Source organism: Lissotriton vulgaris, chromosome 12 (assembly GCF_964263255.1).
Source record: "Lissotriton vulgaris chromosome 12, aLisVul1.2, whole genome shotgun sequence".
Taxonomy (NCBI): Eukaryota; Metazoa; Chordata; class Amphibia; order Caudata; family Salamandridae; genus Lissotriton; species Lissotriton vulgaris.
In genome coordinates, this window is record NC_141700.1 from 737338250 (window position 1) to 737350750 (window position 12501).

The 12501-nt window shown below is 42.4% G+C and overlaps 1 protein-coding gene across 1 annotated transcript in view; it reads left to right on the plus strand.

Moving 5' to 3' along the window:
- Positions 1 to 11509, plus strand: part of LOC147678456 (extracellular calcium-sensing receptor-like) — a 98658-nt gene extending 87149 nt beyond the window's left edge. Inside the window, exon 7 of the mRNA XM_086945639.1 lies at positions 10608 to 11509. Within this exon, the coding sequence (XP_086801765.1) occupies positions 10608 to 11509 (902 nt within the window). The remainder of the gene's footprint in view (positions 1 to 10607) is intronic.
- Positions 11510 to 12501: the final 992 nt, after the last annotated feature.

A 12501-nucleotide genomic window follows, 5' to 3' on the forward strand; every position in this document is an offset into this window, starting at 1 on the left:
GTTGTTTCTTCTTGTACCACTGACATCTGACTATCGAGGTCCTGAACGCGCATTCTAATTCCGAACAATAGTTCGTATGGGCTGAAACCTTTTAGAGAATTTCTTGGCATGTTGTTAAGACTTGTTTGGACACTTATTAAATGTTTGACCCACCCAGCGCCTGAACCTAATACCTTCGCTGTTATAGATTGCTTTATGTCACGGTTTTTTCTTTCTACCACACTGTTCCCTTCCGGGGTATGACGGACAAGAATACCGCAACCCAATTCCCATGCTGGCCATGGCCTCCTTATAAGCTCGAGAGCTGAAAGCAGGACCCTGGTCAGAATGGAACGTGGTAATTGCGTATGTGCCGATAAAGACTCGCAAATCTTTTATAACCGTTCTAGCGTCAGCCGAGCGCTGGAGGCCTCATTTTTTAAGTGCTTTTCGTCTTAATGGTGTACACTGGGACGCGCTTCTCTTCTTTGATTGCGCAGATAGACAGCGTTATGCAGTCTATCAGGATTTCTGAAACTATACTTGCCGGTTCATCACTGCGATCTCTGTTGCAGTCTGGACAGTTCTTTGCGAAGTCATGAATTCCTTCACTCATGTCCGGCCACCAGTACTCTGATTGCAATTCTTTCAGAGAATCCTTAATTGTTTGGTGTCTCAGACCCAATCCCATGTGTGCTTCCAGTAAGAGGAAGCCCCTCCTGCTCCTGTTTGGAATTACTCTGTCCCCCACTCCAGGGATTCGAGCAAAAGGAACGGAGTTTGCATCGATTATGTATGCATAATTGAGTGGATAGTTTACGGGTAGTGCTGCACAGTCGCCTTTTACGGTCGTTTTTACTGCCAGCATGGTTTCCCCGTCTATGTACTTATCTGTACGCTTTTTTGTAGCTACGGAAGCCGGGTTAGTTGCTTCCGCTGTAGCTGTATTAGCCAATGAATTCCCTGCAACGTGAACGCCATCACGTTGAAGACTCTGTGCGTGAATCACGTGAGTCTTTTGTAGTTCTTTGTGTAAAAGAGCTACCTCGTTCCAGAGCAATTTATGCTTTATTGTGGCACCTGTGTCATCTTTGTAGTCGTTTTCGATCCAACTCTGCAGTTTATTGTTGTAAGAATTGACGCAAAAATGAGAATCGCACACTATAAGTGTCGGGAATTCACGTTCTGCATTTTCGAGCGCCATCTTTAAAGATCTGATTTCAGTTCTTTGAACCGAACACTTTCTTACAGATTCAGTTTTTGTTACTTTCGGTCTGAATTTACCGCACAGCCAATGACCTTTAATGATCGCACATGCTGCATCGTAGGATTTTCTCTCTACGTTGAAATGCTGTACAAAGCTATCTGTATAGATTATACAGGCGTATTGTGGGAGAGGCAGAATTTCGATTGGCAGAGGATATTCTTCTTCATATTCTAAATCATTCAGTTCTTCGTATTGCGGGGCGAAATAGTATTTCACGTCTTCCGCTCCTAGAGAATCTATGCACTGTATCCATTTCGGATCCAGCGACACTGTAGGCAGGTTTACTGGGCTGAATAGCGCCTCGAAGGCGGATTCCGCTGTAAGGATATTAATCCGTTTGCCGTGTGCTAGTTCTCGTTCATTTGCTAATGCGATTTGCACTGCGTTCACAGTTCTTTCTGTGGGACTGAATGTTTTTTCTGCTTGTGTGTACAAGTGAGATTTAATTGAAATAGGTACCTTCTCTCCCTCATTAGAGGTCAGGTACGTGAATCCGCATCTTCCTGAGATGACTCGGATTACAAGATCACGTGTGTTGTCACGTGTATCTAATTTTGTTTTTGCTAACATGTCTGTTTGCAGTGATCTCAAAATTTCTGTGTGTTTTTGAGTCCAATTGATTTGTTTAAAATCAGGTTTAATTAGTTCGTAGAGAGGTTTAACCCTCTCTGCGTAATTTAGTATGTAAGTTCTTCCAAAATTCAGAAAACCTAGTATTGATTGTAAATTCTTCAGCGTTTTTGGAGCTTGGAGTACAGCGCACTTCTCTAAGAAGTTGTCCGCTAGGCTTTTCCCTTCACTTGATAATTCGTACCCTAAAAATAGTACTGTCAGATGGGCAATTCGGGACTTTTTAAAGTTGAATTTGTAACCCTCTACTGCGAACCCAAGTATAATGGTGTTCACTCTTTTCAAGTGAGTATCCAAGTCGTCGTCTGTGAGATAAATATCATCTACGTAAGACAATGCTTCATCATCATAGATTTGTAGTAACTCTGTTACCCTAGCTGAGAATAGTCCTGGGCTGTTCTTGAACCCCTGTGGGAGTCGACAGAATTTTTTCTGCGACCCAAATGCAGAGAAAGCGGTCAAATATCTGCTTTCTGGTGCAATGTTTTGACAAAAGAAACCATTAGATATGTCTAATGTCGTTTTATATTTTTTCCTAACTATATTATTCATTAGGGCTGCACTATGCGAGTTTTGTACTGCAAAAGTTTTGCAACATGTATTAAGGTGTCTGTAGTCCAAAACTAGACGATATGAATTGTCTGGCTTGGAGACAGGAAACAAAGGATTGTTCATTTGAGAGGTGCATGTTTCAATCACCCCCTGGTACTCAAGTTTATCTAAGATCTCCCTGACTTGTTTTTTAGCTTCTTGCTTTATGGGATACTGCCGTTGGGCAGTTGGTTCACTTTTTAGTTGGATTTTGTGAGGAGGTGAATCCTCATCCCATCCTACATGATTTTTATATAATGCAGGTGCCTGGGCCACTGCCCATTTCCTTGCATATGTATATTTTTTATGAATCGGAATGTGATTCGAGAAGGCAGGCATAATCACTTCTTCGCCACGAGGGCACTCCCTGACAAACTCCGGGGGCCAATCTTTTTCAGGTAACAGAATATCATAGCCTTTTGAGAGCTTATCCCAAAATAGACCCTTAATTTTCCTAGTCTTATCACCCTCTATACGCAATGTTATTTCGTATATTTTATGGGGCTCGCTAAGTCTGGCGTCGGCAGTTTCAACCTGAATGTATTCATTCGTGTCCACTGTCTCCAGATGACTCATCAAGATCTTGCGCGCTATACTGATTTCTGCTGCACTGTCCAACATTGTCAATGCCCACTCCCCGTTTTTCAACTGTGTCCTCAGTATTCTCGGCATGGTTGATTACTCTAATACTGGCTACCTTCTTTGTCTGAAATTGAGATTTCTTATTTTGAGCAGGTTCCTTGTCTTTGGACTTGGTGTGCTCTCCTGGGTCTGACCGTCCTCTTCTTTCCGAATTCTGTGGAAAAGATCGAGAGGGACGTGTATCAATACTTTGATATCTATCAGGTTTTTTTATATTATCCCTATTTCTAAGGTTATATCTTTTCTCAGAGGGCTCCCTCTGGGGAGACTGGCGTTCTCGAGTCGGAGTTCTTTCCCTCCGTCGAGGAGACCTTCCCCTGGACTGGAAAACTTTTTCCTTGGGAGTGGATTGTTTATTTCCATCCCAGCTCTTTTTAGGAGTATTTAAATTATTTTTAATAAATAATTTTTCAGGATTTTCGAGCAGTTGGGGCTTAACTGGTTTTCCACCCAAGCTGTCTCTACCTAATTCTTCATAGCATTTTTCTATGATTTTTGCAAGCTCAACAGGATCTTTTATATCTGTTTCCCTCAACTTCTGGCGGATCGCCACAGATGCTGCTTCTCCCTTTATGTTGGCTAATAATATAGCCGTGACCTGCTTGAAGTCTTTCAGTAATTTCATACCTAGATTTAAAGCGGGCTCTGGACCGAATTCATTTTGAATCTGTTTTAGCACTTCTGGTATTACCGCCATAGACGGAACACCGTGTGTTTTTGTGTAAATGGAAGCAAAGACTGTACCCCAAGTGTCACAGTCCTCCACGTGTGGTGCGATTCCCATAGGAAGGCAGATGGTCAAGATTCTGTGTTTCTCAATAGGGGTAGTATCAGGAAATACTGCCTCTATTTGAGTGATTTTCTGGGATAACCAGAAAGGAATTTGTTCCCGTTTTACGGGTGTTTTACCAAGACATGACTGTATGTTCTGTGGTGTAATTTTATTTGTGTTCCCCTGATGAGGGGTCAGCTGTGGTGTATTAACAGCTGGCTGGACTGTTGCAGTCCGCATTACATATTGGACTAATTGCCTATGTATTTTTATTAATGTGTTTAGCTGTACTAACAGCTCTTCCTTAGACATTTTTGCAATGTCAGGATGTGGTGTGTAGCTGGCTAGAACCGGCCACGTGGCTCCTGGTCTACCTAGTGGACCGAGCCTGGTAATGTGATCAGTATGTTTTAGGGCGCCATTAAACCAGAGCAGGTGCTCTTGAAATTTAAGTGGAATTTCAATCTCCTCGAAAGGAGCGTACTCTTCCGGAGGTTTCTCTATTTTGTAATAGTGAAACTCTTTTGTTCTAGCGTTTACCGCTGGAAAGTTTATCCATGAATAGAATACCTCTGTCTGCCGATACTCGTGAGCCTCTATCACGAAAATTACTGTACCACCCTGAGGTGTCAGTCCGTTTACTATAAGTTTTGAAGTTATAGATTTTCTTAAATGTGCCGGGATGATTATTGCATCCGGGTCTGTGAATTCGGGACCTTGCTGAGTCGCATCTGCTGCGCCCCCAGTGGTTCCGTTATTTTCTACTGACATTGTATAAATGCAGGTTTTGCAGAGTAGGTCTCCAAGGAGACAAAGATTAGGTGCACAATATTTTGGAACACTGTATCCTTCAACGTTGAATAAACCAGAGCTTTACATAGGAATCTCTTCCTACTAAGGTCGGGCGGATTTTAACCTTTCACCCACTCCAGATGTCTATTGGAGTATTTACGGGAGAAAGGGGTGTGAAATATGCACGACTGAGTTACTCTACAAGTCTTGCGTTAGTTTATCGCCTTACCAAACGTTGGGCGCCATGTAGTGTAGTTCCTAGTTTCCCACTAGGCCCTGCGCATTGGAATAACATAAACAGTAGTATCGACGTGGAACTGCGGATATTCCAGGCCTCCACTGACTATGCTAAACTTAATTGGGTTGTGTTACCAACTAGCTCAGAGGTCACTGGAAACTTTCTTCTCTGCATAGGAAGTGATCAGCTTCCTTGGCACAGACAAGAAGGGATTCAGCTTTCCAACAACCGTGCAACATGACAACTTTGCTCCTCAGATCAAGAGTCAATCTCTAGGGTCGTGTGAAACAATAGACATAGATTTCACTCAGTCAGTCTAGTGCAGTTTACTTTCACGAGATGTAGAGAATAGAGAGACGGGCGTTTGTCAATAAAGGGTTAACATTTATTGAACAGTCTTTCTTCTCGTACAAGAGAAATGTATTGCCACAATTGCAATAATTGTTATTATAAAAAGTACGTACAGTAAGATAAGTATTGCGAAATAGAACTGTAAAAGCATTGATATGGTTTCTTAGCCATACAATGGTTTAAAAGTAATAAAACATATATACAGTCATATATACATTAGGCTAACATACTCAACTGGTGCTTCTAACTAAGCCTACCCCAGTGTGCCTGACCTAAGCCTAACACGTGAAAGGGGAGTAAGTAAGTAGCTTTAAGTTAAGTTGGTTTTGCCAAGGTTTGTTTCAAGAATTCTCGTCTAAGGGTTTAGTCAACACCATACCTCTGAATAGAATGATGGAGGATTGGTATCTCCTTCAGGGGTCTCTCTCGATATCCCAGTCACCCGCGAGGGTAAACCGGAAGCGCTGTGGCTGGATTTCTCTGCACGAGAAAGGCAGCGGCTGCTCTTCAGCGCGTCGAGGAAGGAGGGGGGACAGCGTCCGCGGGCAGCTGGAATCTGCTGGATGTCTTCGCAGAGGGACGGCTGTTCAGCTCCTTAAGCGTACTGCACCATAGTTCGCGCTTTAGCGGCGATAATGGTATCAGCAGCTTCACCACCACAGGATAGCAGGCTGCAGCGACAGAGTGCTAGATTTACCAACACGGGGTCGTGCAGGCAGCTGGCTTCAGTAGCTCGTACAACAGGCATTGCTTAAGGCAACGTTGGTAATATTTATACCTGACAGGTGCCGGGTTTGACGCAAGTTTGCTGGACATAAGACGTCAATTAAAGATGTCACTAGGAAGTGATAGTTATCAGTTGCTCATTAGAGTTCCATTACTAATCAAAACATAGCAAGCGGGGATTTCCAGGTTTGCTGAGTTTTTATCTTGTTGAAGAACTCGGAGTGTTATCTAGGAATATCAGATAGTGACTACTGCTCTGTCATTGCACTAATTGGTCACAAAGGAAGTGGCAGAGAGTCATGCTGGAATGTGGCTCTGTTCGTGTGAGGCCAGAGATGACTTTTCAGAAAATCGCACTTGAACGGTTATGCCAATATAGGGAATAAATGGATTTATAGCCGAATAGGGGCATAAGGTCACAGTATCGATCAGGAACCTAGATAAACACGCAACAGGCCCTGGTGCCCGCACCCGCAGAACAGGGAACTACCAACTTCGTGGGGCTGAAATAAATTAATGTAGGGTGTGCCGAAGAGCTCCTTTGGCTTCAGTAAGCAGTGGTGATGTCACCATTTTCAGACTGGCGGCTCTGCCATCAATGTTACATTACTGAACTCATGGTGATTCTGAAAAATCCAAGCATCACACAAAGAACTACTGTCACAAATTAGCCATGACCATTCAGCAAAAAAGTGGTGGGGGTGTATTGTGTAGCTGGTTTTGTATTTGGGAGTACACTGGCACAAATATATTACTAAAGCATGGTGTGGTAGCCACTGTCATATACAAAAAGCACATTTCCCATTAAAAAGACCACTAAATGTGTACAGACATGTAGTTTTACTGACAAAACTATATAGCACACAAATGATAATTTGGTCAAATTGGTTTTAAGAGAATATTTGTCGGTGGCCAACATCTAGAAAAGTTACTTGGCTTGTTTTGATCCATTTAAAATCTTTGTTTCCATAACACTTTAAATTTAGAAGAAAAAAATGTTTTATTTGTGCCTTCCTAGCTGTTTATTTATTTTGAAATATTTGTACAGTTCATTTTTAGGTATTTAGAATTTGTTGTCTCTTAAATGAAAATGGCATCCTAAAGACTCTCCTTTGTCACCAGCAAAATGTGCACACAGTTGACTTTACAAACTCATTATACTTAAATAAACACCAGTCTTCATGTTAAAAGAATAAACAGCAATTTGTGGGAAGGATTAGTCTGACTTTTGACCTCTGTCTTTGAGCACACAGCAAATGTGATAAAATAAAAACAATGGGCCTGATTCACACAGTTAAACATACACTTTTGTGCAGGTTTAGGTTTGATTTGGAATTCACAAATTTCGATTTAATAGTAAATGTAAAACTGCACAAGCTCCGCAAATAAAAAGATAGGCATGTTGTATCTTTTTATGTGTTGAGTTCCCCGCCTGACTGCAGAGTCTCCACAGTGATACATTTACTATTAAATCAGTGTTTCGGAATTCTAAAACAAACTTTAACTTACACAAATGTGTAAGTTTACCTTTGTGTATCAGGTGCCAAATGTAATGTCATCTTGCTTGTTCAGAACTTCAGCAAGGTTTTTAGGGGCCCTCTCAGGGCTTAAGGGGTTAGTGCTGTGGTAGTTGAGCCCCTTTTCACCTGTGCGCCTGGGTGCATTGCACCAGCTGCACCACTGGAAGCCATGGACCTCCTGTTTTGCGATGTGTATCTTTACTCAAAGTGGTTGCCAGATGCACACCAGGGGACCACACTTTTATTAGTACTGCAATTTGAGCAAAGAGTTGCTCCATTTAGGACACAACATATATAGATCCTTTCATTCTCAGCAAAATGTCATACATATAAACAGCAAGAGGTGGGATGATCTATAAAAAAAAGACTTCATCCTAATGGACACAATATAATGGGACTATGCCGAAGACGACCAAGGGCCAAACAAACTGTTCTGGTCTTAAAAAGCAGTGTTGATAAGTGGTTTATTAGTAGAGATAAGTATTAACTAACCACTGGTAATAAGGCCACAAACACAATGAAAGGTTCAGTTAGGGTCTTAATAAGTTATTCCACTGCTCAACCCTTGGTAGCTGGCTACTAACAGGGAGGCAGAAATTAGGAGACAGGTGTGTAAAGTATTTTATTTTAGAGAAATACATTGAATAAGTAATTCACAACACACAATAAAAATTCTATTCCAATTTGTAAAAATAGATTATATTCTCACAAGCAAAGAGAAACCAAAACAACAAAAATCGCATGTAAGCAATCAGAGATATGATTAAATGTAACACTAGAGTTTAGAAGTAAAAAGTGAGCAAAGGGTTAAAAGGTCCTGCTGGACTGGGACAAAGTCAAGAGTTCTTTACACTTACTTTCAGAAGTGTTTCTTGATGCAGGAAAGTGGTCCACAGCACCAGCCAAGGGTACAGATGCTCTTGTCTGCCTCCTGGATCTGGGACTACAACTCTCACAATGCAACTGGTCAGCAGATGGAGCTTTTTACAAAACTTGATGCAACCTTCTCTGAGCTTCTGGAACTTCTTCCAGAAGGTCTCCTTGAGGCTTCAAAGTGTCCAAAACACCAAACCAGGGGTTCTAGATTCTGAGAGTCGTTCCTTGGGATGTTGAGACTACAATTCCAACAATGGGGAACGTCCTTTACAACGGAACTTTTACAACGAAGTACCGTTACGACGCAGGTTTAACAACAAAAGTCATTACAACGGCTTTCGCTGGAGGGCACTCTAGGATAGGTAATAGTTTAATTTACTATCCAACACCTTCCCTACTATCCATGGGGACTGAAGTTGGAATAGTAAATTAAACTATTCACTATCAAGCGCCCCCCAACGCAAGTCGTTGTAACAACTTGCGTTGTAAAACCTGCGTTGTAACGGTACACGTTGTAAAAGCACACGTTGTACCATCATACACCCCCAACAATGCACCTGGTGAAATTCTTAAACGTCCACTGAGCCCTTTCCAGGATGGAGAGTTCCTGCTGTAGGGAGTCCACTCCTTAATCCTTCTTGAAGCAAGGCAAAGTCATTAGGTGTGTAGTCCCACAATGTGCAGTAAGTTCAGTCCTTCAGAGTTCAGACATTTGGGGTGCAGATCAGGTTTCAAGCAGGGCAGTCATTCTTCTCTTTTTAGTACCAAGCTATTCTCCCCCCATATTTACTTACAGTTTTAGGGTATCAAGCGGGGGGGCTGACTAATTAGATGCAGGGTGCCACCCAGATGTATGACCACTCCCTCCAATGGGTGGCATATTCTTGCCCCAGAAAGCACCATTCTCTCAAAATCCAACATGGAGAAGATCTCTCCTTTGGGGTTAGATTTGGCTAAGCCAACCCACTGGTGTGGCTAAGTTTCACCTCCACATCCCTTCCAACCTTCATATTAATCTAATTACGGAGGATCCTGTGTGGCTTGGGGCACAGAATGTGAGGGTCAGCCTCTGTTGATCTCAAACTTTCATTCTCTCTTTGAAGTCCAGTTTGGTTTTCCCACCTTCTTCCAGCCTTTTGGCTTCTGCAGCTAAAGTTCTCCTCCCAAAGGAAATCCATTATCTACTCTGGCAGAACACTTCACACCTCATCAAGCAGCTCTGGCACAGTCCTGGAAATTCTGGCCAATCGGGAAAAGGCAGCTGGAAAGCTGGATTTTGGCTCACAGAAAATGTTTGCCTATTGAGCCTTTCACTCCAATGGTGAAAACAGAATTGGCAGTTTTTCCCTCACCAGGACTTATAAAACATCTTTTATAATGTTCCCAATTATAGTTACAAGGCACCCTCCCACTGGGTCACCTGGGGGAGAGCGCTTAGGGGTGAATTATATGTAAAAAATAAGGTAGTTTGTGACTTTGGAAATACCTTTAATTCCAAAGTCGAATTTGTATTTATTTGCAAATTAAAAGCAGCCTGCAAGGCAGGGCTGGATTTTCAAATAACAACAGGCAATTCAGCAGTGCTCACTCTAGTGCAGGAAGTCTACTGGGCCTATAAACCTCCCTGCTCTATTATATGCTAGGGACATATAGGTAGTTTGAATCCCCATTCCTTTATTATATACTAGGGACTTACAGAAATCCGTCATTATCAATAATAATTATATGTAACCATGTACTTTTCATCATCAGAGCACAGGCCCTGGTTTTGGTTAGCAGAGTTCAGGGGACAATCAGTGTCATAAAAACAGCTTAGTCAAAATGTGGCACAAAGTGGGGAGACAATACAAACAGGTTCTGATTTCTCACAACCAGTTATAAAATGTGCACCATCTTTTTGCGACCCGTCTTTTTTTGTGAATTGACCTATGTATTAATAGGTCTGGTCTGAAACTGAGGAATGCAAGTGGGTTGCAGTGTGACATGTGATATTATGATTTTGCAATTTGCAACAGCAACATCCCTTAGTATATCTAGCCCTTAATATGCTCTCAGTCATTACAATATCAAAGACACAAATCAAACGGTGACTATTGCAGGAGACACATCACATTTATGCTTCCCAAGACGTTTGTGGCGTGCATTTTATTAAGGGCAGAATGCACAACATAAGACAGTGTGGTTTGTATTGCAGTAGTGTTAAGCAGTATATTTCTCTTCAAGATTCCAGTAATTGTTGGAGTTGTCCAGAGGACCAATGGCCAAATGGGATGAGAACTGACTGTTTCATGAAGAAAATCGAATTCCTTTCTTATCGGGAGCCTCTTGGATTGGTTCTGGCTGCTTCAGGGATGCTGTGTACCATTGTTACAATTATTGTGTACCGGATTTTTATCAAATATAAAGAAACTCCAATTGTGAAAGCAAACAATCGAAAGGTGACCTATCTTCTCCTTGGTAGCCTGACTCTTAGTTTCCTTTGCTCTCTGCTCTTCATTGGGGAACCTCAGGTAATCACATGCTTATTGCAGCAAACTGCTTTTGGGATCATATTTGTTCTCTGCGTATCCTGTGTTTTAGCTAAAACAATCATGGTGGTCATTGCCTTTAATGCCACAAAGCCCAGCAGTAACATGAGGAGGTGGCTGGGCCCTCAGGTTCCTGTGGTTATTGTGTCTGTTTGCACATTTGTCCAAGTCCTCATCTGTGCCACCTGGCTGCTGCTCTGCCCTCCTTTCCCAGAGAAGAACATGACATTGAAGACTGAGACAATCATCTTCCAGTGCAATGAGTGTTCAGATACTGCTCTTTGGTGCATGCTGGGATATATGGGTCTTTTGGCTTGTGCTAGCTTCTTGATGGCATTCCTGGCACGGAATTTGCCTGACAGCTTCAATGAGGCCAAGTGGATCACGTTCAGCATGCTGGTGTTCCTCAGTGTGTGGGTGTCCTTCATCCCAGGCTATCTGAGCACTCAAGGGAAATACATGGTTGCCGTTGAAGTCTTTGGCATCATCTCATCCAGTGCTGGGCTATTCATCTGCATATTTCTTCCAAAATGCTATATCATTTTGCTAAGACCTACTATGAACACAAGGGATCAACTAATAGGAAAAAGACAATAACAACAAATCTGAACTTGTATAAGTTTGTAAGCTCGGTGGACAATGTAATGAAACATTACTCCCCTTCTAACTGTTTTCTATTTCTGCAATATGATACTCAAACTTTAGATGGTGTAATGAATGATTGAATAAATGAATGTACAGAACTTTTAAAGCACACAGCTACTCCATCAGCAGTGTCCAGCACTACAGGTTCACACATGACTGCACCTGAGGACAACTTAACTCTTATAAAGCCATGTTTCTAGCTGTTTCATAAAGGTAGACAGATCCGTGGATACTCTCAGAGCCTCCGGAAGTTTGTTCCATGCTTGAACACCCAGAAGGATGAAGGATTTACTGTAACTGCATAACAAGCGTAATTTAGGGATGCATGGGAAGTCAGTAGAGGAAGATCTAAGTGCTCTAGTAGGTGCATTGCGACAAGCGCGCCTTCTGAGATATCCGGCACACTTACCATGTAGGGCTTTAACAAAAATTACCATGGCCTTGAATTAAATCTGCTCACTTACTGGAGGCCAGTGTAAGGCTTCAAGATAAGGGGCCATATGAGACCTATGTTTCAATCTGAGAATCGCCCTAACCGCTGAGTTTTGCACCTGGAGGCACTGAAGGAGGAAGTCCGGTAGACCCATGTAAAGAACACTGGCATAGTCTAATCTAGATGTAACCAGCGCCTGATGCACTGTCTTCCTGGAGTCCAGTGGGAGGAGTGGGGGGAATTTTTTTCAGCATACGGTATAAGCCAAAAGAGGTTCCCACCAAGGCCTGAACTTGGGAGCTCATGTTATGTCTGCATCGAAGTCTGTGCCTTCGGCATATGAAATTATCTTGGCGCCATTTGCCTCTGCCAGGGGTGCTAGAGGTGACATATATAAATTAAAAAGAGATAGGCTGAAGGAAGAGCCCTGTGGGACTCCTACTTGCATACTGGGCATGGGGGGTGTAAAAGGGGAGTTCATACTACCTGTTCTCTATCCTTAAGATAGGAT